Below are 26,190 nucleotides of genomic sequence, written 5' to 3' on the forward strand. Positions count from 1 at the left end.
CACACACACACACACACACACACACACACACACACACACACACACACACACACAACACACACACACAGTGTTGGCTTGTGCATGAGGCGGGGGGGTTTAATCCTTGAGACAAACATGCTAACTCCTCCTCTGCTTTGTAAGTAACGCTGGAAGCTAAAATCTACACATTCTTAAAACCTCTTCTTGTCCGTCCGTCCCACTGAAAGTCTGTTTTCTTGTCTCCTCACTCAGGCGTGAATAACGATGACTCCCGTCCTCGCTGTTTGAACATGCTGCTCGGGTAGAGGAGCGTCTACCCGCTTTACACTCTGGACACACAGACACACGGAGTCGGCCCAATTCAAGCACAACCATGCTGATCAAGGAGTATCGCATCCCCATGCCGATGAGCGTGGAGGAGTACCGCATTGCTCAGCTCTACATGATCCAGGTGAGTGGGTTTTTCACTCAGACAGCAAAATCCGTTTGTTAATGAGGTGTACAGAGGAAACTGGAAGTATTTACCTTAAAGTTCAGGTTTGTGCGTGAAGGTTGGGAGGCTACGGTGGAGGTCAGGAGTTCAAAGTGTCGTCGTGTCATACTGTACCAGAACTAGAGCAGTGAAGAACATGGTCAAAGGGTCACAGGGTCGCTGTGGCTCTGCAGACCAGATGGTGCTACCATATGCCTGTGGATTGTGTTTCATTAAAATCATTTTGTGCAAATCCACACACACATAAACACACATCCCCAAAAAACACCCACAGAAAAAAAGATGAGGAAGAAGTTTTTTTGTTTAGCTAATAAATGCAGGAAAGTAAACACAAAATAAATGTTTTATTCAAATTAGCGTTTAAGCCATGAATCAAGGACAAGAAAGCAATTAAGTTAGTGTGATTAAATAAAAACATAAAATCAGATTTTTGAATAAGCCTCTAAATAAAATGAATTAGTTTGTTATTATGTGCATATTGTCACCTAAAACAGATTGAATAATTATGATAATGCAGTTTATTCTAAGTGGCAATAAATCCACAATAATTTGTAGTTCATGTTTTTGAGACTTTGTTATTGAGCATGTGCAGTTAATAATAACATTCTGTACAAGGATTTATAACGAACAACGCGTGACAACACCAAAGTATAAGAAAAGACAGGTTGGATATTTATCCCTGTTTTTATCATTATGTTAAACAAATAGAAAACAGAAAGAACATGAAGAAAAACGCTACTTAAGGAGCAACAAAAGTCAGCCTGGCGTTAACATGATTCTGCATAATTTTCTTGCAAATATATTACTTTATAATGCCAGAGAATATTTGAGTATTTATCTTGTAAATTCTGAGTATTTCCTCAGAATATTACCCCCCTTCTCTGGCACCATAAACATTTTTTTCTTAACTACAATAGTACTGATACACAGTACTGCAACAGAGGAGGGAAACCTCTCCCTGGACAAACAGACATGCAATAGATGTCTTGTGTACAGAAAAAACAATATAATTAAATTACAGTACAAAGAATCAGGATGACAAGTAAATGTTAACATATATAAATAATATGAAACCAAACCTACATGGCCAAAAGTATGCATAGAAAACCTAGAACAAACCTCCTGAATATCAGCTTTGATGATGTACACGCACACACACACACACACACACACACACACACACACACACACACACACACACACACACACACACACAACACACACACACTACTGGACCCTTCCTCCCCCCCGCTCAGCGTCACAGCTGAGTGCCGGTTACCATGGTAACTGGTGACATCAGCTGCAGCATGGCATCATTTGTTTGTGATATGGGCGGAACGAGAGAGAGTGAGAGAGAGAGAGAGAGAGAGAGAGAGAGAGAGAGAGAGAGAGAGACGAGGCGGGAGGAAGGGATGGACGGACGTGATGGTGCAGACGGCGTTACCATGACAACGTTGAGTCTAGCTCTGAATTACTGGATTCCCTTTAAAGTCACATGCTCAGTATGAGGGGGGTGGACACAATAACATGAACACCCTGATGATGATGTTGTGTTGTTTCTTTTACTTTTAATGAATATCTAGTTTGGAAACACCGACATGGACTCACGTTGTGGTCAGAAAAAAACAACAACAAAATCTAAAACAGATCTATGAGCCGCTCTGTTTTCCTGGATGATATGTTTATTCATCATCATTGCATTTCTGTTTCATTTAACCACTGAACTGACGGTTTCATTTGCTAAATGGCAGAATGGCTGAAGTATTGGTCGTGGTCAGCGTCCGAGCAGCCGGTGAAGCTGTTTGAGGTTCTTGTGTTGCTCCGGTAGGACTGTGCGAGCGCCGGAGGAGGGGGGGTTGTGTCCCTGGTTTATGCTAACCTTGCTGTGTCACATGAATTATTCAGGGGCAGCTCAGCCCGGCAGAACCGAGACCCTCAGCAGAGCCAGACCCGTTACAATTCCACAGAGTCAGTCTGCACAGAGCTCGTTGCAATTCTCAAACTGTGCATGGATCTGTTTTCTTTCACTTCTTCTTGTTTTTTCTCTTCCTGTCAGCTGTTCTTTTCTTCTTTAACCTTTTCTGCATTTGAAGCCACAGCTCTTTTCCTCTCAGATTTCTTTCTCTTTAACAGTTTGTGTTTTGGTTTCAGAATGGATAAATCATGTCACATAACTGCTTTTTATTTCATTCAAGGACTTTTTCATTTAATAATATCCAAATTATATTATTATTGATAATGTTGTTCTTTATATATGTTCAATTGTATGTTTGCCTCTCGACAGATTTCATATTTTTGCATGTTGAGCTGACCTGCTGTTCACCAGACTCTCTTTTTAACGTAACAATGAATTACAGTTTAATAATTGTTATGAACACTCTTTTTCCCCTATAATTAGTACCAAATCACATAGTTCATTCCAGGAAATTTATAAGTAAATGTTTGGGGAGATTATTTGGGAAAAACCCGGACCTGTAAACTCAAGTAAAAACAAGAGTTCTTACTTTATATTCAGCTTTTCCTCACCTGCATATTTTCCCTGAAGCTGCAGTTCCTGTTCTTATCCGAGACACGAGGAAAACAAACACAAACTTGTTGAGTCTTATTATTGTAGCAACATGAAATAGTGTAACATACTCTTGTCAGAAATGTTAGTTTTTATTGGAACTTGCGTGCAAATTAATTAATCTTTCTTTTTAAATCTAACTATTAGCGGTAGATGATTTTAAAACGTGTTAGTTTAGAGAATATGAATGATCCAAGATGAAACTGACAGAAGGACTGACTTCAGCACCACGGACAGCGCCATGTATTTATAATAAATAGTGACCTCCTTTTAGAAACAATAGTAGGTTGTGTGTATAACGTTAGCAAGTGTGCGTTCAAGAGAGAGAGTTCTGTTTGTAACGATGAGTATGAAAGTGGCAGTTTAGGCTGATATAGATGCAGCAACTCCTCGAGACTCAAACCACGTTATGTGTGACTGTGAAGTTACCTCTCCGTTAAGTTAACCAGAAGTGACATTAAAGGGTGGAGCTAAGTACAACTAAATGCTGAATAAGACATTTACCCGACCAGAATGTTACAATTAACTTGAACATGAAGTGTAAACACACTTTGAAAGGGTTAAAGTTATAAGACAAAAACACGGACAACACCCAGACCAGACAGCACCGCGTTAACGACCTGTCAATCAGTGTGTAGCCCCGCCCTGAAGCATCCCCTGCTTTATGGTCTGTTTGACTCTAAATGGAGCATCATTTACTAAATGAACATCATGCTGTATTGAAGAAGACTTGAAACTAGAGATTGAGACCATAAACTCATGTTTACAATGTTTACTGAGGGAATAAATCAAGAGAGAAGTAGAGTCATTTTCTCATAGACTTCTATACAACCAGAGGAGTCGCCCCCTGGTGGACAGGAGAGAGAATGCAGCTTTAACACATGAAGCATCGGCTTCACTCTTCAGAACTGGAGGTTGCTGACTCATGTTTTTAATTGAAATGTCTCAACAACTATTGGAAGGATTGCTGTTCAAATTAGTGAAGACGTTCGTGTCCTTAGATACTTTGTTTATTGGTCATTGTGAGCATTTCTGCATGCTGACGAAGTCCAGCCTAACAGAGCTGCTGTACACTCTTAGTCTTGCTGGCTTCTTCCTTTCCTCAACAAGTGTGTGTGTTTGTGTTTGTCTGTGTGTGTGTTTGTGTCTTCGTCTGATTTTGATGACAGCCAAACAGCAGAAAACACTCACCTCAGCAGCAGAGGCAGCGTCCTCTGGTTTATAAAAGCTCCCTCTGTTTGCTCATGACAGTCTCTGAGTCAAGCAGCAGAGAGGGAATTGAAGGTTTTACTACGACATATATTAAAACTGCTGACTGCATCTTTAGCTCCAGATCTTCCCTCTTGGTTGTGTCTGACTGTTGGACAATTATGCAAGAGAATATATTTTACTATAAACCCAACAAAGACCTGTATTATATGTTGTTTTTATAAAGATTCATAAACCTTAAAGTCCGTGGAGAAACGCTGTATAGTCCGATCCTCTCTCTCCTGTGCTGCAGCAGACACGAGGAGGGTAATTTAAGGCCCTTAGCTCTTCACCTAAATTACATTACCTGCTAGATTACAGCAATTTTCCAGCTGTTTGCCTCCTCTGACCTTCATTACTGATATCACCTCCCTAAAGTCTTCAGGAGAGACAGCTCAGCGTTCAATCTGAGCTCTCATTCTTGACCCCGAGCACCCCACTCTTGCTGTTAATAATGATCGCGGTGATTTGTAATCGCGTAGCGCTGTTCCTCGACCCGCAGCGCATTACAATGGAAGGAATAAAACAGCTTTTCAATCATCCGTCTGACAGCAGAATACATTATATCTACCGTGCGGTCATCTCACTGCCTCGGCCGTAAGATTAAAGCTTAGCGGCCTGTGCAAACAAAGATTTACTATTTAATTAGTTGATTCAAACTACAGTGCATCCGGTCATTTGTGTTTTGAGCACCTGTTTGCATTAAGAAGAGTTCATCATGGTTGTGATGTTTGGCTTAAGCACCTGGAAAAGCCTTCTCCATCACCAGTCTGTGTATCAAGGCTGCTTAAAGTGGATGTATGAAAATATACCAGATCATTTCAGAAATATGAGGAATTATTTAACAGTAGAAGCCTCTAAGACATATTTGAATGCTATTATTCTTTCCTATTTTCATTACTGTATATCATGTTGGTCTTAAGCAATATAATTGTTTTACTTATGAACTAATTTATCATTCAACTGACTGTAAAATGGCTATAAAACTTTAAAAAAATGTTTTAAAACCATCACAATTTCCCCGCAAAAATATTTAACTTACAAAGAAAAGCAGCACATCTTACAAGCTGGAAACGGAGAACGTTTATGAAATATTTTCCTCAATATTTGTAGACGGACTAATTGATTAATTGACGCCTCAGTTCAGCACGAGTTGATCGCTTCTCCATAAACTTAAAGCTGGAAGAGTAAGGGTTCCCGTATCAGATCCTGGAGGAGGTTACTATGTTTTACCAGCCATGTAAACACTGGCGGTTACAGTCTAAATGGAGAGCCTCTTAAGGAGATGTAGTGTGTTTATAAACTGATGCTGTAATCCACGTCGCCCTCTGTGGAGCAACAGGCTTAATACACAGATCAGTGTTACAGGATCTGTTGGGTTGAACCATCTGCTGGGTTCTATTAGAGGAGGAAACATGCTGGGGAGAAAGAGAAACCTCTGATTTGACATCATTTATGCAGAAAGTTTCTTTTAAGAACTCATCAGTAAAAATGTAACAGTTATGTTTGGATTATTTAGCACAGAAGGAGAGGAGAGATGAATAAGAAGCAAAGTGAGCTGTGAAGGAATAAAGAGGATGTGTCTGGAAAGAATGAAAAGAAAAGCAGTTTTCTTCTGGGGGTTTTTTCTGTGCGCCAGCTTTTCTTTCCCCGGCTCATCACTTTGGCTCTGCTGCATCATCCATCCAGCTCTGTGAGGGTTTTACATGGTTGGGTCTCGAGGCGCATGAGAGACAGGAGCGCTGCGTGAAGGTCTCAGGGGTTTCATTTGAAGATGAAGGAAAGGAGGGAGGAAGGGAGGAAGGGAGGAAGGGAGGATGTTTTTCGGGCTGGATGACGTTGAATTTTTGCCTCACTTTTGCAGTGTCAGTTTGATTCACTCACTAAAATAACTGTGAGAAACTATAAAAACTCTGCAACTTTCATCTCCAGTAGGCCGCTCTTTACTACACCTGTAATTATCAAGCTTTACCCTGTGGAGTTTACAATGCAAACGGTGGCCAATGTTCCATCGGAAGACTTATTCATTTTTGAAAACATGGATCAGAGGATGAGAAACTCATCAGAACCAGCTTCCTCAGTCACTACTGTAGCTTGTATGCTTGTTAGCCGAACATTGCAGCTCACTATTAAGCAGAAAGACACACTGTTTAATTAATGCTTCACACTTTACATTTGTATTTTACATAATGGAAAGGTTCCAAACCTTTCAAATGACACTTTTAAAGTCTTATTCAATGAATGTTTGGGGTTCCTTCTTATTTATAACATTAATTATCATAATGTTCCAGGTCTCTATTGAGGAAAACAAACATAAAGCATTTCTATTTATTTTAAACAACATAATAAGCACTCTTATGTAAGTGCCAGAAATAGCTATTTTTGGAAGGGGGTTGAACTCCGACATCTGGGATGAAACCAAACCTCCACCTGTGAAAGAATATAAGAAACATATTTGATGAATCTGAGCAGCTTCGTCTCCTCGTCCTTCTGCAGAAAAAGAGCCGAGAGGAGAGCTGTGGTGAGGGCAGCGGGGTGGAGATCCTGGAGAACAAACCTTACGAGGACGGACCCGGGGGATCGGGTCAGTACACACACAAGGTCTACCACATCGGCAAACACATCCCGTCCTGGTTCTGCGCCATCCTGCCTCAAGCTGCCCTCCGCGTGGAGGAGGAGTCCTGGAACGCCTACCCCTACACACGAACCCGGTGAGTCATCACACACATATTAAAAATGATGAATTTGGACAAAAAAGAGAGACTTAAATCATCGCTGTGCTAAAACATTGGTTAACACTTATGGATACATTACATAAAGTGATTTTAGGAAGATTGTCTTATTTAAAGTAGAAAGACTGAACTCTAAGTAACAAAACACTTTTAATGGTTTTAATTTTATGACTTCTAGATTAATACATTTATGAAGTATCACTCACTGGATATTGCTGATGGAGCCTTTTCTTTATTTGGAACAATTTCAGCTGAATAATTAACTTTTTATATCCTCCAGATGACTTCATTTGTGGATTAATAGAACTCCTATAAGTATTTCATTTTTTTTCTTCACATAAACTGCCAAAGTGATGGAGGAATGTGCTTCATGGACACATACTCTTCTTTTTTTTTCACAGATACATTTTTATCAAATTCTTTATACTATTATATTAACTCTTTCCCAGCCTTAAATGTCCTTGGGTCTACTTATGATAGCATTAATAAAACTATAAACCAAAGTAAATACAAGCAACTTAAAAGACTTGCATAGGAGGAAATAAACATTAAAACATTGCAGTAAAATGGACTATTGTAACAGATACAAAATGACAGTAAAGGAGACATGAGAAATGAATCAGAGCACATACACTAATTGTAAACTTGCTTGGCATACATGTGAGACACATCGAGGCACACAAACTGTACATATGCATAACTGTTTTATGATTTGATAGAAAGCAAAAAGCAATCATGGGGACAACAAACAAGCGGTGACAAATGACAAGAACAACAAAACAGACAAAAAATAAAGAAAGAAATGGAATAAGATAGAAGTAATAATAAGTAAAGCAAAAAGACATATCACTGCTTCTAAAACTGTGTGTCTCTTTTGTTTCTCAGGTACACCTGTCCCTTTGTAGAGAAGTTCTCGATAGACATTGAGACGTATTATAAACCAGATACTGGAAATCAAGTGGACGTCTTCAACATGTCTTCTGCTGAGAAGAGACAGAGGACTGTAGGTAAGTCACGCACACAAGAACACACACCTACTGCTGCCGGTATGAAAACTCACAGATTGAACTGTGAGCAGGATCAGGAGTCAAACCTTCTCAGTGTCATGTGCAGCGTGAGGCAGACTGAGGCAGGCTTCGTGTTCAGCCTCTGAATACTAAAATCCACCGGGGTGCAGGAGAAATGTGCAGACACATTCCCCGCAGGGAGTTATTACATAAACCTCTCACACACCTTTTCAGACAGGTGTTGTGACATCTGTGCTGCTCATGCCTGCTGCTCACATCTGCATCCTATCTGCAGTCTGGTGTGATTAATGATCATTTGTTTCCCCCCTTTGCAGACCCCATAGACATTGTAAAGGACTACATCACTCCTCACGAGTACCTGGTGGAAGAAGACCCTAAACTCTATCAGTCAGTCAAGACCAAGAGGGGTCCGCTGTCGGACGACTGGATCGAGGAGATCAATCAGAATCCTGGAGAAAGTCCCGTCATGTGCGCCTACAAGCTCTGCAAGGTGGAGTTCAGATACTGGGGCATGCAGTCCAAGATCGAGCGCTTCATACACGACGTGGGTAGGTATATGTGTGTGAGTGTGTGTGTTTTTGGGTCACCTTTAAGGCTATTTCTTTCCTTTTCTATTCATATAAGAGTCAAGTCTTATTATAAAAAGTTACCTGAAAGAACAGAACCTGAAAAATCTGGGGGAAATCATGAAAAATCAGGATTATTGCTGAAATGGCACAAATTCCTGAAAAGTAATTGAACCCTGGAAGGATTGGAAATAATCCTGATAAATCAGGGATGTGGGAATAATCTTAAAAATTCGTGAATAATCCTAAAAAAGTGAGGATTGACCGTAAAAAACAGAGAATAATTTCAGTAAAGTAGGAGGATATCCATGAAAAGATCAGCATGGAAATTACTTTCTTTCAAATCTTACAAATACTTTTGTAAGATTTGTCTATAGTTGGAAAATATTTAACACTTTTATTTATCTGTGTTTTTAAAAGAAAACAATAAACATCATAAAAACCTAATCAAAGTAAATAAAAAAAGAAGCAAAATATTGGAAAAGTTGTGATAACCCCCAAAATTTTGGGAAGAATCCTGAAAAGTGAGTGATAATACCGAATAGGAATTAACCCGAGAAAAACTTGAAACCTTTGGAATTACCCAAAAATATCACTGGTAACCATAAAAAGTTGTAAATATATATATATATATATATATACATTTTCATACTTCTTTCACCTGGGAAATGACAGTAAAAGATTACTCTGTCAAAAACATTTGGTATTCTCTCAACATCATCATTTTTGATCTTAATGACATTACCTGATTAAAAAATGAAATTGATATATCTGAAAAAACAAAAAGACTGGAGAAATCCCTGGATCCTCTGAAAGAGAGTGAAAGTTGGAAAGATTTAATTTCATTCGACGTCTTTCTTTTGATTTACCGAGAAGCACCAGCTGCTTATAAAACCAAGCAGATCATTATTAAAGCGTTCAACCTGGCAATAAAAAATAAAATTAGCAAACAGAGAACGTTATTAGATTAATATCCAGTGGAAATAACCCTGACACATTAATAAAGTTTGACAGGTTCTGCATTATACAACCCAGAGAACCTTGTTAGAACTTGTGTATGTAGAGCTGATTCTAAAAAATAAAACAAAGCATGTGTGTTGAGGTAGCAGTGGACGCAACAGGGACAAAAAAAACCAAAAACAACAACACAAACACATTTAGTGGTTGAAGATCTGTTGATTAGACCACAGAGTGAGAGAACCATGAGGATGGAGCAGCTGCTGCTTCATTAGCCGGGAAGTGAACGCTGTGAGGGAGCGAGCGGACGGCCGACGGGGTGTAAACAGTCTTAAATCACAGCAGGGAAACAGAAACACCGGCAGGAAATGAATCCAGTCTGCTCTGTTATCTCACGGAGCCAGACTTCTTCTCTGAGCTGCCTCCTCCTCTCACACACTTTCTATAAGGTACCTTTAGTATTCAGTCTTACCTGTCCTCTTACTGTTCCTCACACTCACCTTGATCTTTCTCAGTATCTCTCCCCACGAAAAGTATCAAAACTAAAAGTACATTATGCATTATACATGAAAACTGGGTCTTATATATATATATATATATATATATATATTATATATATATATATATATATATATATATATATAAGAAATATATATTTTGTTAATATATATATCTATATATATATATATATATATATATATATATATATTTCTTTTTTTATATATATATATATGTATGTATAACATATAAATAGATATGAATATATATATATATTTAAATATATATATATAAATATATATATAAATATACATATATATTTAAATATATATATATAAGAAATATATATTTTGTTTTATATACATATATTTTTTTCTTTTTTATATATGTATGTTTAACAAAAAAATATATATTTATAAGAAATATATATTTTGTTTTTATTTATATATATATTTTATTTAAATTTTTTATATGTATGTATAACTAAAACAAAGAATGTATATATATATATGTATATATATATATTGTGCATATAATTAAGTCCTAAACAATATTTGAATGATGTTGCAGTAAAGTTGTTTTTTTTCTGAAGTTCAAATCAGCTATTGTTAAAAAAAACATTAATACTACAATATTAATATTTTTATTATGATTATGATTATGATATTTGCTAAACAGAATTCCCGTTGTTTGTTTGTCTGTCTGGTTGAAGAGTCTAGACTTAGTTGTTCCTCTCCTCATGTCTGAAACCGAACCGACACCTTTGCTCAGGACCTTTACCTGACATTTTTAACTGTGCATCTCTGACCAGACATTCTGTTTTTGCCGACCATAACTATATAGTCTTAAGGTTAACCCACTTAAGTTGATTTATGTCACAGAAATATGATTTGTTCCTCACTAGAATGCCAATAAATCCTCGTTGCTGTCCCTGCAGGCCTTCGTAAAGTGATGGTCCGAGCCCACCGGCAGGCGTGGTGCTGGCAGGACGAGTGGTACGGCCTGACCATCGAGGACATCAGGCAGCTGGAGCTGGAGACCCAGCTGGCTCTAGCTAAGAAGATGGCCCAGTACAGCGATGGGGGAACCGAGAACAACGGCTCCTCCGTCAGCCAGGACCAGGGTCAGGGGGCCGAGACCGGGGGTCGACCGCGGAGGTAGAAGGAGGCGGAGGAGGAAAGCTGGGAGATTCACTGGAGACACGAGGGGAGCTCACCAAGCAGTGGTCAACGTCCTCCAGATCCTCCAACAGATCTTCTAAGAGAGGCGGTGAGGACCACGTTGTGCTTTCGACCTCATTTATTTAATATTGCTTTTCGGCAAACCTCTTGTAATTTCTATAAGATTAAAGGAAGTTTAGGAGTGTGGTTGTTTGAGGTTCTTCTCCACAGTCAGTGTTTTACTACAGTAGATGGAGTTTGGAGAAACAGACAGGAGAATAAATCAATGTTCTGCTGTGGATGTATTTGAGACACATAAAAGAATCAATATCAGTTTAAGTGAACGCTATATTTAGAATATTTTCACCTTTTTACCTTTCTGACGGGGAACTGAAGCTGTTATCTATGCTCTCTACAAAGACACCAGACTCCATTGAGAAAAACAGCAATTTCACCTCACAGAACACAGGAGTTCCTGGCCTCCATCTGTTAAATTGTTTGTGTTTTTATGTGACTTTGGTGAATCCAAACTACTTTTAAAACACCAAAGTCACACAATAACACAAATAAACAAACCAATGGAGGCAGCATTAAACCAGCAACCCTCATGCTCTGTGTGGTGAAATTACAATTTTTGTCAATGGAGTCTTGTGTCTTTTAAGAGACTAGTTAACCGCTTCAGTTCCCCATCAGAAAGAGCTTAAAATATTCTAAATATAGCCTTTTTCTTAAACTGATATTGATTATTTTAGGAGTCTAAAATACGTCCACAGCAGTACATTGTTTTTCTCCCATATATTGTAGTAATACACTGATTATGGCGAAGACGATACAAACACATCCAAACCATCCCTTTAACGTCCCGACCTCATGCTGTGTTGTGTGTTCACAGGAAGTCCGTCTCACCAGAGCATTTCAGAGTGGAGGATGCAGAGCATCGCCCGAGACTCAGAGGACAGTACGGACGATGAGTTCTTTGACGCTCATGGTAAATGATACATAATACATCAACATTAGCCAGTGGCTTTGTTATGTATTTTAAACATGCACTACTTGTGTTATAGAGCTATGAATGATATTCCAGCATCGCCTCCTGCTTCGTTATGGCTTTACGGCATGCAAACATGATTAGATCATCTACTTGTATTATATTTCCCAGCATGACTGAAAATATGATCTGTGCAGCCCCTCAAGGTCTCCTTTCTCAACCCTGACATGTTTGCTTTTTGTTCTCATTTAGCTCCGTAGTATAGGTGCATTTCTTTTTGTAAGTTAATGCTTTGGAAGAATAAATAGTGGACGTATCAGACCATCAGATTTATAGAGGTGAGGTGATTTATAGAGGTCTAATAATAGATATAAGGAGCCTGATTCAGCTGCCAATCTCCCAGTCGAATCGTCGCAGTGATGGGAAAACGTGTTATGAAATATAGGATCATACATCATTCATAAATAACAAACATGGCTGCTTCAAAATCAAATAATCAGAGCGCTCACATAAAAACGTAGCACTATCAGAGGCTAGATATATTCTTTTGTATTCATGAACAATTCTCTAAAGTCAGCTGGGGGGAGGATCATAGAAACAGCTGTTCTCTGCGTGTATAGCAGCTGTTTGCCTCCTCCTCGTTTACCTTCTGTCTGTTGTTTGCTACAAAGAGGAAAATGGAAATTAGGACCTCAAGTTCTTTTTACAACCACGAAGAGCAAACAGGATAAGAAAATGTGTCTCTCAATTACACAACTGCTGTACGGTCCATAACAGTATATTGTATTTCTGCCAATTATGTTATGTTGTTTTTATTATATTCTTATAGATATATAAAGGTTAAACAAAGGACTATCAATGAATGGACGAGAAGACCTAACCAATCAGACTTGACTATGTAAATTAGGGTCTTTTATCCATAAAGCAGATTTAAAACAACAAACAAGGAATAAATATGGTATTTGAGGCAGGAGGGTTTTTTTATATATATATAATTGCAGGGTTTGAATAGATTCTTGTCTGTGTTATGAGATGATTATGATTGTTCTGACCTGTGGAGAAGTGTCGTATATTTATTGCATTACCTTTGTTTCCTGAAGAAGACTTTTCTGACAACGAGGAGATGTTTGCAAAGGAGATCACTAAGTGGAACTCCAACGATCTGATGGACAAGATAGGGACAATGGAGGTGGACGAAGGACAAGGTAAGTGACTCTGCTCGTGTTTAATAAAAGCTTAATAATGCTTAATAAGATCAAAGAAGTCATCTTTTCTTTTCTAAATTAATTCATGTTTTTCACAGAAATGTTGTATCAGGAGTCGGGCGGGGAGTACGCTGCCATGAGTAATGAGGAGAGGCAGATGGAGGTACAGCTCCTTCACTGTTTTTCTAATTTTATTCATGTCTCGCTCTCTCTCACACACTAACACCCTTAATTAAATAGCTTGTAGATAACACTCCTACTCATAAATGAGCTTTTAGTCATCCTGCCAGTGTTGTGAAATTAGGATCCACTTTACTGCTGCAGACATCAGCTGAGTTTCATCTCACCAGAGGTAAAATACTAAAGGCCCAGACCGACCACTTGAACCATTATCTCTGGCCCAAAGGCTTTCAGAGGTTACACTGTTCGGGTTTGTATGAATGCTGCGTGTTCTTGCTCTTTGTGTCCGGTGCTGTGTCCCAAAAGGCAAGGACATGGATCCATCAGAAAACTAAATGAAACGGAAAAAGCTGCGTTGTAGTGGACAGTTCTTCTACTTTCTCACTTTTAAGCTACCTGGTCACTGGATGCAACTTCATACTTAGCAGACAGACAGAAGAGCGGTATCAATCTTCTCATCTAAATGAAAACGAATGAGCCTATTTCCATAATGTCAAACTATTCTTCACCTGTATTATTCATTTGCTTCTTAAATATTCATAATTTGAAGCAGGAAATGCTTCAAAAACAAATGCTTTTTCTCAGTTCTGATACTTATGTTAGTATACTGTGTACACTATCTACATGCGTTTGTTGTGAATTCGTCAGGGTAGTGTTATCTCCTATCAGACATGGCTGTTGGACACTTATTGGCAATGACGATCAATATCTTCTTCTTCTTTTTAATGGTAAATTGCAACCAGATTAATACATATGATTAAAATGTCAGAAAAAAAGTGAAAAAATACCTTACGGTTAAGAAGCCAAATAATTTAAGTTTACAATGATTTAAAATAGAGAAAACCAGTGTTTTTTATTTATTTTATTAATTTAATGTCACCTGACTAATCTATTTACCTTTTTTAGCATATTTTCCCCCTTTTTGTCCCTTTAATCTGTTCGCTCCTTCTTCCTTATTTACACTGTTTCTTTCCTGTCTTCTCACCTGCAGGACTGTTCGTCTCAGCAGTGTCTCCAGTCGGCCAAAACTCACGTCCTCGTTCTGGTCCTGCATGGAGGCAACATTCTGGACACTGGCTCTGGTACAGCTGCAACTTCCCTATAAAAGTCACGATTGCATACATAAATTCTAAATTCTAACTCCACGGGTGGATATGTAATGTGAAACGCTTCGAGCCTACAAAGAATTATCACCTGAATCTGCAGTTCCCTTCAGCTCTACGGAGCGTTAAAGCATCTTTCAGCTCATTGTTTTTTTTCGGCGGTGACAACTTTACTATTTCCCTTCACATCTCATAGATTTCATAGCGTTGTTTCCAGCAGCAGGCAGGTTTTTTAAGAGAAAAAACTCTTAAAAATCACCTGCACAGTGTATAACGGCAGGCAAACAAAGTGAGAGACTACCTGGTGAACATAGTGCAGCATTTAGCAGCTGAAGAGACAGATATTTCCCTCACGGAGGTGGTGGAGAATAAAAAACAGACTTTGATTAAGATAGTTTTAACTCTTTAAAATTCTTCACATGACTTGTTGACCAATGCAGCTTGTTCTTTGCAGGTGAACAGAACAGCAAGCAGGGAGACCTGAATACGCTGAGTGGAGCTTTTGAGACGGTGATGAGGGTTCATTACCCGGCAGCGTTGGGCCGCATCGCCATCCGGATGGTCCCCTGTCCCGCCGTGTGTGTCGACGCATTCTCACTCGTCTCCAAGTGAGCCGATACTCTTTAGCATTCAACAGCATTCAAATGACCTGCTGTAATACACAGACAGATATATACAGACAGATAACAACACCCACTCCTCTCTGCTCTGCAGTCTCAGCCCCTACAGCTACGACGAGGGCTGCCTCTCCAGCAGTCAGGACCACATCCCTCTGGCTGCTCTGCCTCTCTTGGCTACCTCTGCGCCACAGTACCAAGACGCCGTTGCAGCAGTCATTTTACGAGCCAATCAGGTGTACAACGACTTCGTCAAGTCTCTGGAGGGAGCGTCTTTTAACGGACAGGTCAGTGTGTAACCTGGAGGTTCATATTTTCTCCCCAGAGGTTTCATCATTCATGTTAAATAGGCCCTATTATGCTATTTTCCGGGTGCATATTTTTATCTCAAGTTACAGTTACAACATGTTTACATGCGTTAATGCTCATAATCCTCCTTGTTTTTCTCATCCTGGCTGTCCTGCAGCACCTCTTCTCACCCTCTCTCTGAAACGCTCCGTTGTAGCGCTTGCTCCTCCCTCCAGAAAGCAAAGTCTGCTCTGATTGGTCAGATAGCCCGCTCTGTTGTGATTGGTCAATGTTTCACATTTCAAAAAACTTTTCCTCCGGAGATTCAGCTCAGTCTCTCTCTTTAGTTGTTTGAGGGTCAAACTAGCCGGAAGGAGTTTTACGTCACTTCCGTAACATTATGACCTCATGAAGTTACATTGTGACCTCATAAAGTTACATTATGAACTCATGAAGTTACGGAAGTGAAGGAGAGAATTCATTAGAGCCGTTTCAGGCAGCTCAGGAGCTTCTGAGGGGGAGGGTAACTCCTTTTAGGCGTGGACTTCAGGTTTTACACTCTGACCTTTTACAAAAATATATATAACACACTAAAGAAGAGGGAGGAAGTGGAAAAGCATAATAGGGCCACTTTAAGATGAAGCTGATTCATGTGTGTTTGTGTTTTTGCTTTGACACAGGTGTGTGTTATTGGTGACTGCGTTGGAGGAATCCTGGGGTTTGATGCTCTGTGCAGCAGCTCGGTGACGGTGTCAGAAAGCCAAAACAGCAGCAGACGTGGCAGCGCCATCAGTGTTCAGGTAACAATCTCAACTTGGCAAATCATGACAACTTCATGGCAAACCAGTCAATAGACGTTGAGGTATTTATCGTCTCCGTCTCTCAGGACACGGACCTTCTCTCGCCGGGTATCGTCATAAACAGCATCTCTCCGTCCCTCGAAGGAAGCCGCCATCTCAGCCGCAGCAACATCGACATCCCCCGCTGCTCGGGGCCCGACGACCCCAAGAGACAACTTCCACGCAAACGCAGCGACTCCTCCACGTACGAGCTGGACACCATCAAACATCACCAGGCCTTCCTGTCCAGGTGAGACGACACAAACTCTCCAACAGATTTCAGCTCAGTGTTCATGTACAAAATCTTACTCTTGTTTTTGTCATGCATTTATTACATCACCGCAGCTCTTTCAGAAGCTGAATTCATCCACTTAATTACTTTCCACTATCTGGGGTTAGCTTCAGGAGGGAAGCTCAAATATCAGACATTTTTCTTTAGCCAACATCTTGATGAAGACTAAGAGGATTGACTGTCATGGTTTATCCTTAAACTCATTCCCTTTAATGGCAACACAAAGTATGTTGTTTATTAAGATCCTAGTTAGCATTTGCATCACAGCAGCTAATCTTCTTGTGGTCCATACAGTTACACACAATGTAATGCACGTTTAATGTAAAGAAAGGAGTAGCTGACTGAAAGTAACCTCAAAGGTACATCCACATCTGGCTAAAAGTTGTTTCTTTTTCAAAGTATTCTTATTGGAAACATGTATGTTGAATCCAATTTTGCATTTATACAGTCATTTGTTAATTTGTGATTAAAGATTAACTAATTTCATCAAAATTCTTGTTTTCAAAGGTCACTTTTCCTTTTAATTTTGTTTAAGTTATGAAAAATAAATTCATAATTCTTCATTTTTTTCACCTAAGTTTCATTAACGTCATTAACTTTGTATGAATGTTTCAGTCTTCACTCCAGTGTGCTCCACGGGGAGCCCGGGTCGCGGCGCTCCAGCGGCAGCACGATGCTGGAAGGAGGCTCTTTGGGAAAGTTTGACTTCGAGGTGACGGACTTCTTCATGTTCGGCTCTCCTCTGGGGCTGGTGCTCGCTCTGAGGAAGACTGTGGTGCCCACGTTAGATGGTGAGGAAGGTTTGCTTCTCTTTCTGTGCACCTTTTAGTTCTAGTTTGGTCATATATCTTTTTAAGTGCATGTTGTAGGTTTAAAAACACGTCTCCTCTAATATTTTTCCTTGTTCCAGATGAGCAGGATGTGGTTATTTGTAGCTTCTTTTCCTGTGTGAGATTCTCGTCTCCAGCAGCTGGAAAGCAGGTGTCAGGGGTCAGAGGTCATGTTTCTGATCTCAATGTTTTGGCTACGAATCTGTAGTTTGTGCGCTTTGGGGTTTAAAGGAGAGAGGATACTGACCTGCAGCTGGCGGGTGAACATCTGGACTAATTTACAATCAGATATGATTAAAGTCGATGTTGTTTCTCTTTCTGTTTCTTAGATTTCTCACGGTTTTGATTTTTTGAGGTTCATTTTGATCAAAATTTGCCAAACAATAAAAAGACAATTACTACAAATGAAACAGAAGAAGTTGTGATTTTACAGAGGTTTACAGCTGGAACAAATTTTTCCTTCCTGAGAGTTTGAGGTGCTGGTTGGCAGTATTTTGTTCTTTTGGACAGAGCAAGGCTACCTTTTCCCCTTGTTTCCTGTCTTTATGCTAAGCTAAGCTAACCGGCTTCTGGCTGTAGCCTCACATTGTGGTATTTTCTCCAAACTATTCCTTTAAACAATGAGTCAACAGCAGCTTAAAATCTTGTGAGTGCTCAGCTCCAGTGGTTTAATTTCTCACCTGGCTTTAGTGAGGTAGAAGTGTACTCCAGGGCGTGTCAGTACACTGTGACATCACTGCTGGGTGTGCCTACAGGTTCAACAGACTTAAAACTTTAAACCAGAGATTTAAAAAAATGTATTGGTTGGCTCTTGAAGACTAGTTTCTAGTATCACCCCAGTTTTTTCTCTTCTTTAAATCACTTTGTAAACCTCTTTCCCTCTCGTTGTGTTTCTTCCTCCTCTCCAGTGTCCGCTCTGCGTCCGGCCTGTCAGCAGGTTTACAACCTGTTTCATCCAGCCGACCCGTCGGCCTCCCGCCTCGAGCCTCTCTTGGACAAGCGCTTCCACCTGCTGCCTCCCTTCAGCGTCCCTCGTTACCAACGCTTTCCTCTGGGCGACGGACACTCGGCTCTCTTGGGTGAGTCCACACAAACGAGACATACATGAGACCTTTCACTGCCTTAATACTCTACATGTAGATGAGTAATTTGTGTCTCTCTCTTCCTCCCTTCATGTGGCTTCTTAGTTGAGACCGTCCAGAGTAACCCTCAGCTGCTGAATGATTCTGTTGGTGCGTTTGCCCAACGCTGCCAGGACAGCACCGTCAACGAGACCTCCATCCCCGTGCCCGTCCTCAACTGGCAGCTCCACACAGACAGTGTGTATATAAGAACTTTGTCTATCAGTCCTGTTGCTCTGTTTATCTGTTTTATACCTCTCGTGTTTGTTTTCTGCTTTGGCGTATTTAAAAGGAAATTTGTGTTTATTAGAATTAATTATTCAGAATAAATTATTCCAGGTTTTACCATTATTTTTATCCCTTTTGTTAACACTGTTCTTACAAAGTTAAAGGAATAGCCATACCTACTGACTCCAGGAAGTCCTTGGGCACAGTCAAAAAAATGGTTCTGCACATTCCATGAAACGAACAAGCAAACCCTTTTTATGCTAAGCTAAGATAACCAGTTCAGTGCCCAAACAAATATGAAAGTGGTATCAATCTTCTCATCTCACTCTCGCCAAGAAAACAAATGTGTGTATTTCCAAAATAAAAATCTTCGAGAAACATACAAACAGTGAAACAATTAGTTTGACAAACTTATTTGAAACAGAAAACAAAGGCCAACAGTAAAATTATTCCCATTACTTCAGTTTTGACTTTGTGTTTCATCTGACAATTGACCTAACGTACTTCAATTGCAAACACAATTCTCCTGTGCAATTAGTGAAAATTGTTGACATTTCAGATGCACTTACTTTCAGTTTTACTCCCAAATAAACTGTTGACTTGTTTACAACCTGTTTGATCGTCTGGTGCTTCTTGCCCTGTCAGACTTTGTTGTAGCTTCTGCCAAATACTTCGCAGTTCTGTTAACTGCTCTCATAAAAAAAAAAGTTTGACCCCATTACATTAGCAAAGTGGCTGCTCATCAGCTTTGGACTCAGGTCTGTGTCTTTATGATGAAGGTAGTGATTAATAGGCAGAAATCACATTAACAGATTTTTGGATTCAGGACCACGACAAGAAAGATCGTACAGTTTTATTAACTTCTTATGTTCTGGAACTTTAATTACCTTTAACATGTTTTATGTGTAAAGCCCATAAGCCATTCGTTTTTTAAAGGTATTTTCCCGTACTGGAATATTTATTTTCCATCTCTGCAGTGAGGGATGTGACTCTAACTCCTCCCTTCTGTCTCTGCAGCGGATTCTCTTCACTCTCACGTTTTTGTGGACGGCCAGTTCCCGTCTCCCACGTCACCAGGGGTCCCTCACCTCCGCTACAACCGCAGGGCCAGCGAGGCCAGCATAGCCAGCCAGGTCTCAGGCCTCGCCGACTCTTACACCGCCTCCAACATCGCCACCAGTGAGTTGACCTCTAACCTTCCCCTGTGTGCGACCCAATTTTCGGCCCACGAGCTGACAGTTTACATGTTGACGTTCTCGTTTCCTCCCTCCAAACGTCCCCCCTCAGCACACAAACGTGAGGTCAGCCACTCTAAAAGGCCCGGCCTGCTGTCCCAGCTGGCTCTTCCCTACAATAGATTTGCCGCTCGGAGCTCGTCCCTGCGCTCACGAACGACAGTCCGTCGGGTTTTCCCCAGACCCAACGCCGTGGAGTCCCAGCACGGCTCTGACGTTAGCTCTGACATGACCTCTGACCTCACAGATGTCACGTCCGACATCACAGACTTCAGCTCAGCCCCTCCGTCGCCTGGGGTGCTGAAGAACATAGCGCAAGGTACCCTGGGAGATGTAGTAAGAGGACGTTAGGGAAGGATGCTAGGCCTCATCCTCGTTTCCCTGTGCTGTTTCCTTCCTCCTCTGGCTCCTTCCTCTCTCAGATAGTCCTCCTCAGTAGTCATGTTTCAAAAATGACAAACAGGACTCGCAATCCTCTCTCAAGCTCAGTTTCATGAGAACCACTTCTATGTTTACTATTGCAAAACTACCAGAAATAAACTGTGACAAGGTTCTCACAGAGTCTGAGCTGTTGTTTCCTTGCGAGTGTCGATTCAAAACCTCTTTACAACTCTTCACTGTGTGTTTATATTAATAGTTTGGAGTCTAGTGCCTCCTAGTGCAACCCTTTAAATCTTCTAACTTCCTCCTGTTTATGATAATAGATGTTTACCTCTGGATGAGCAGATTTTAGATCGTCAGTGGTGGACACTACAAACAAAGATCAATATACTGGATGCACTGATTCCTAACATCTGTCTGTCTTTGTTCCATCTCTCCCTCCCTCCCTCCCTGCTGTAGTTGCCTCTCGGTGGTGGGGCAGTAAGAGGATGGACTACGCTCTGTACTGCCCTGATGCCCTGACGGCGTTCCCCACCGTGGCTCTGCCTCATCTCTTCCACGCCTCCTACTGGGAGTCTACAGACGTCGTCTCCTTCTTGCTCAGACAGGTCCTTTCTCTTATTATTTTAATATTCAAATTGAAAGAGTGTTTTTTTTGATGGGAATCCACCATTTGGTCCAGACTGAAATATCTCAACTACTATTGGATGGCTTGCAATGAAATTGAGTCTAGTTTAGCTTGGCAATATTGGACAGATTACCACAAACTTTGGTTCATGATCCCCTCAGGATGAATTAATATAACTTTGCTGATTGTTTGACTTTTCATGTAGCACCATTATCAGGTCAAACAAATGTTTTATAGATACTTTGGTTTAAGACCAAATACCTGCAGAACTAACGACATTTCCATCAGCCTCAGCTTCACTATGTTTTGTGCTAATAAGCAAATTTTGTGGAACAAACTAAGAACCATTGCTGACATCATACCAGTGTCTTAGCATTTTTATTGTGAGCATGTTAGCATACTGACATTAGCATGAATCCCAAAGCACAGCTACATCTGCTTTGTTACAGAATTGCTTTATTCTATACACATTTTATTCCACCAAGTTTTGTGGTTAATGAATGTATTTCTTTGTCGCAGTTCTCCATTCTTTCCTTACACTGATAATTCAGCTGCAGATACAATCTAGAGTTTTGTGAAAAGGCCAAAGCAATTAATCTTGAAATGACACGATGCAACAGCAATTTAAATGAATATTTGTTTCGTTGCTTTCACGAGCCAGATAATACAGACGAAGATGCCAAGAAAGGAAGCAGAGAAAGTTCCTACTTTGGCTCCAGAATGAAATCTAAAACTTTAACTACTTTGCAGTAGCAGAATGCTGCAGCATAGTTTTATCTTTGGCTGAACTCTTGAGTGCTGAATAAAGCAGAAGCTGTATGAAGATCAGGATGACTGTGAAACTGAATCATTTAGTGTGAAACAGGGATAGACTTAAAATGTGATGGGCTTTATTTTAAATGATTAATCTTCCCCAGGTGATGAGACACGAGAACTCCAGTATTTTGGAGCTGGATGGAAAAGAAGTGTCTGAATTCACTCCGTCCAAACCCCGAGAGAAGTGGCTCCGCAAGAGGACTCATGTCAAAATCAGGGTACGGTCAGAATCCACAACACTCCCATTGCAAATATGGACTAATCACCACACACTACCTGTTACATTATCATCTGTTATTACTTCATAGATAGAGACCCGAATTTCAAAGTCGTCAATGAATCTTTAACTCAATAAATTATGTTTTATTTCCATCTTTACTTCAAGGACAAAACCTTTACTGCATTATTTAAAAAGGTAGTCTCTCAAGTCTTTCTTTCTGGCCAGTAGTGGATACTTTAGTACAATATTGACATACTTGTACTTTACTTAGCTGTTTCCATTTCATGCTACTTTATACTTCTACCCAGCTTCATCTCAGAGGAAAACATTGTAGTTTTTACTTCACTAACTTTATTGACCCCTTTGCTAAGCCCCGCCCCTGGAACACAAACCTGCCAATCATAGTGTAGCAATCGACCTTTTGTGTCAATTTTGATCAGTTTATAGCTTCTATCATCTGAATTTTGGCAGCTAAATAAGAGGTAAAAAGAAAAGTGAATGAATCAAACCATAACTGGAGAAGTGAGTGGAGATGACACCTTTAAACAATCACAGTGAATGTTACAGAAGAACATAAAGGAGGAGGTTGGTTTTCTGATTTCCTGTTTCATCTTCTTCTGTGTGTCAGAACGTGACGGCTAACCACCGAGTGAACGACGCCGTGTTCACGGAGGACGGAGCCCAGATGGTGACGGGACGCTTCATGTACGGCCCGCTGGACATGGTCACCCTCACCGGAGAGAAGGTACGGACGACATAAAGAAAAAGACAAGTTATATACAAGTTATCATGTCACTGAGGTCAAACAGTGTTGAGAAGATCTTTGTGTTACTTCCTGCAGATCGACATCCACATCATGACGCAGCCTCCCTCTGGAGAGTGGGTGTTGTTCAGCACGGAGCTCACCAACAGCAGCGGGCGTGTCTCCTATCTGATCCCTGAGGGCAAAAAGCTGGGCATCGGGGTGTATCCCGTCAAAATGGTGGTCAGGTATGTGAAGTACTTTTATTTCATGTAAGAAAATGTACTTATAAATCCCCTCCTTTCATAATAACTTCCATCTTCCTCTGTCAGGGGCGACCACACGGTGGCAGACAGCTACATCTCCATCGTACCTCGGGGAACAGAGTTTGTAGTATTCAGTATTGACGGGTCTTTTGCTGCCAGTGTGTCCATAATGGGCAGCGACCCAAAGGTTCGAGCCGGAGCTGTGGATGTGGTGAGGTAAGGATCGCATATGACAGAGATATTGTTCATATTTTTGTGTGGATATAAACATATAGTGTAGTTTAGTGTAATGTGAAACATCTGGCCCGGGTCACAAGGAATTACAAGACAGCTTTCAAACAAAAACAAACAAACAAAAGAGCAGAAAAAAATAAATTACCACATTATAAAGTACTTCTATATTCTAGTTTGAATATTCATTACTGTGTTTTTTCGTTCTTCTTCATTTTTTCCCTTAAGTTCTACTTTAATGCTCTATTTTATTGCCTATTTTATTATTTTATTATTATATTCTAATTTAAAAGGTTTGAAATTTTGTTTATACATATTTCATTGTGCAATCCTGTTGTGTATAAAATAATAAAGCTAAACCTTGAAAACAGGATGCTACCAGTCTCAATTAAAGCCACCATATGCATAAATATAATCCGATTATTTCTTTCATTTGTTGCAAAATGAAACAATCCTAGATAACTCCCGTGCACTTTTAGAACAATTGAATAAAATAGGATTTATACGGTAAGAGTGATACATCACCAACTCTGCAGTTTACTTCAGCTTTACACAACACACACAGCAACTTCCAGCTCATTTTACTGTTTTGGTTCAGTCTCACCACTTTCATAGTTTCATTTTCATCCGCAGCAGGCAGTTGTTTTTGGTATAAAACCACATTACACTATCTGCTCACTAGAGACCAGCTGGTGAACATTATGGAGCATTTAGCAGCTAGAGAGACAGATGTTGCCTCCAGTATTGGACTTCATCAGATGGACATAAACGCTGTGCTCCATTTATGTTATTGTTTTTTCTGCAGACACTGGCAGGACTTGGGCTACGTGATAGTTTACGTAACGGGTCGTCCTGACATGCAGAAGCAGCGCGTGGTGGCCTGGCTCTCTCAGCATAACTTCCCTCATGGCATCGTCTCCTTCTGCGACGGGCTGGTTCACGACCCGCTGCGGCACAAGGCCAACTTCCTCAAAAGCCTCATTAACGAGGTGAGTCAGGGGCGCAGTGAGTTCGAGGGAAGCCTTCTGATAAAATCCTTGAGGTCTCTGAAAGCTGATTTCATCTCTCTGATCAGGCCCACATGAGGATCTTTGCAGCCTACGGCTCCACCAAGGACATCTCCGTGTACTCGTCTATCGGCCTGCCTCCCTCACATATCTACATAGTGGGAAGGGCCACCAAGAAGCTGCAGAACCAGTGTCAGGTACGGAACAAATCCTCCACTAAGTAAAAAGTCATGCAATAAATAAGTATAATTAACTATCAAAATTGAAAGTACTCATTCTCCCCTGTGGATGTTGATTACAGATGAAATTATTAGATATTTAATGATGATGCATCAGTTACTGTTGTAGCTGCTCTGGTGCAGCTTCTTTTAACTACTTTATATACAGTTACCTAGTTTATTCCAGTGGTTCCCAGGGGTCGAGAGATGATTAACGGGAGAGAAGAAGAAGACACTAAGTTCTGATGAAAAACATTTGTATTTATTTTATAATAATAATAATAATCTTTATTTGTTTAGCACATTTCATACAGACTATGTAGCTCAAAGTGCTGTACATTTAATAAATAAACAAAAATAGAAAACTTTACTTTTACAAATAAAATAAGTGGTTAGAAGAAGGGATGCATTTTGCACTTACATTTTAAGTGGCATTTAAAGAAGTTCAATGAATAAGATCTGGAAAACAATTTACATTTGAAATTAATTTTTTTTTAGTTTTAGTTGGACAATTTTATTATTATTGCTTTTTCTGTGAAATATTGTATAATTGTAGCTCAAACTGTTTGTTTAAATGAAACCGTCTGAGAAGTAAATCTCATTGTATACGAAATATCTCATGGTCGAGCTATCTTAATTAAAACAGTTACTATAGCTTTAAATAAAGAACACTATTGTTCTTGAGTAAATGTACTTTTGTTAAATTCCACCACTATGTTCAGTAGACTAAGAAAAGGTTTTAGTATTGTTGTTGTCTGTGTGAGCTCAGTCACTGGTTAGTAAACCAAATCTAAACATCTTCCCGTCTCCTCCAGTTCATCTCGGATGGCTATGCTTCCCACCTCTCCCAGCTGGAGTACAACCAGAGGTCTCGCCCTGCCAAGTCCGCCAGCACCCGCATGGTCCTCCGCAAGGGCAGCTTCGGTCTCGGTGCAGCCGGAGGAGACTTCCTCCGCAAGAGAAATCACATCTTTCGCACCATCTCCTCTCAGCCAGGAGGGGCGGGGCCGCCCTCCCCCAACCCGCCGGGCCGGACCGAGCGAACCCAGAGCCAGTGTGAGGTGGAGCGGGATCGAGTGGTCGGGGCGGCGGCCCAGAGGAGCATGAGCATCGCTTCAGGGTGCTGGGGTCGCAGCGGGAGCACCAAGGAGGGCAGCGGAGGGTTACTGGGCCCTAAATGAGGTTCAAAGTGGAGCTGTGGTGTTAAAGGACCCGGCCTGAGCCACCATGATCTCTGGACTGGACTCAGAGAGGAGGGTTGAAGAAGAAGAAATGGACTGAGGGTTTGTATTTTAGAACTTAAAGGGGTAGGTCGGGGTTATAGCATGAACCCTCTTGATGGGATAGAGAGACCAGGAGGAGTGGACTAATCAGGCCAAGAGGGATCCAGCGAACAAAGACAATTCTGTAGCATGACTCTTTTACAGTAATACTTTTATAGGATACATCATTAATTAATGAGAGAAAATGAGAAGGAAGGATTTAATGAAATATTGTAAGCCTTAAACTACTCTCGTGTAACGGGATC

At 40.4% G+C, this 26,190-nt stretch overlaps 1 protein-coding gene across 1 annotated transcript; it reads left to right on the plus strand.

The window, feature by feature from the left end:
* Positions 1 to 352: 352 nt before the first annotated feature.
* On the plus strand, positions 353 to 25,843 carry LOC129102369 (membrane-associated phosphatidylinositol transfer protein 2-like). The gene is given in 27 exon segments (XM_054612486.1): positions 353 to 430; positions 6,783 to 6,997; positions 7,904 to 8,025; positions 8,361 to 8,594; positions 11,005 to 11,205; positions 11,208 to 11,336; positions 12,120 to 12,215; positions 13,316 to 13,420; positions 13,519 to 13,583; positions 14,592 to 14,682; positions 15,158 to 15,311; positions 15,418 to 15,607; positions 16,289 to 16,408; positions 16,495 to 16,697; positions 17,355 to 17,530; positions 18,478 to 18,648; positions 18,757 to 18,888; positions 19,936 to 20,097; positions 20,206 to 20,472; positions 20,994 to 21,142; positions 22,080 to 22,196; positions 22,827 to 22,943; positions 23,040 to 23,188; positions 23,273 to 23,422; positions 24,243 to 24,426; positions 24,513 to 24,641; positions 25,478 to 25,843. Coding segments are annotated over 27 exon segments (4,272 nt in total).
* The last annotated feature ends 347 nt before the right edge of the window (positions 25,844 to 26,190 follow it).

Source organism: Anoplopoma fimbria, chromosome 14 (genome assembly GCF_027596085.1).
Source record: "Anoplopoma fimbria isolate UVic2021 breed Golden Eagle Sablefish chromosome 14, Afim_UVic_2022, whole genome shotgun sequence".
Lineage (NCBI taxonomy): Eukaryota > Metazoa > Chordata > Actinopteri > Perciformes > Anoplopomatidae > Anoplopoma > Anoplopoma fimbria.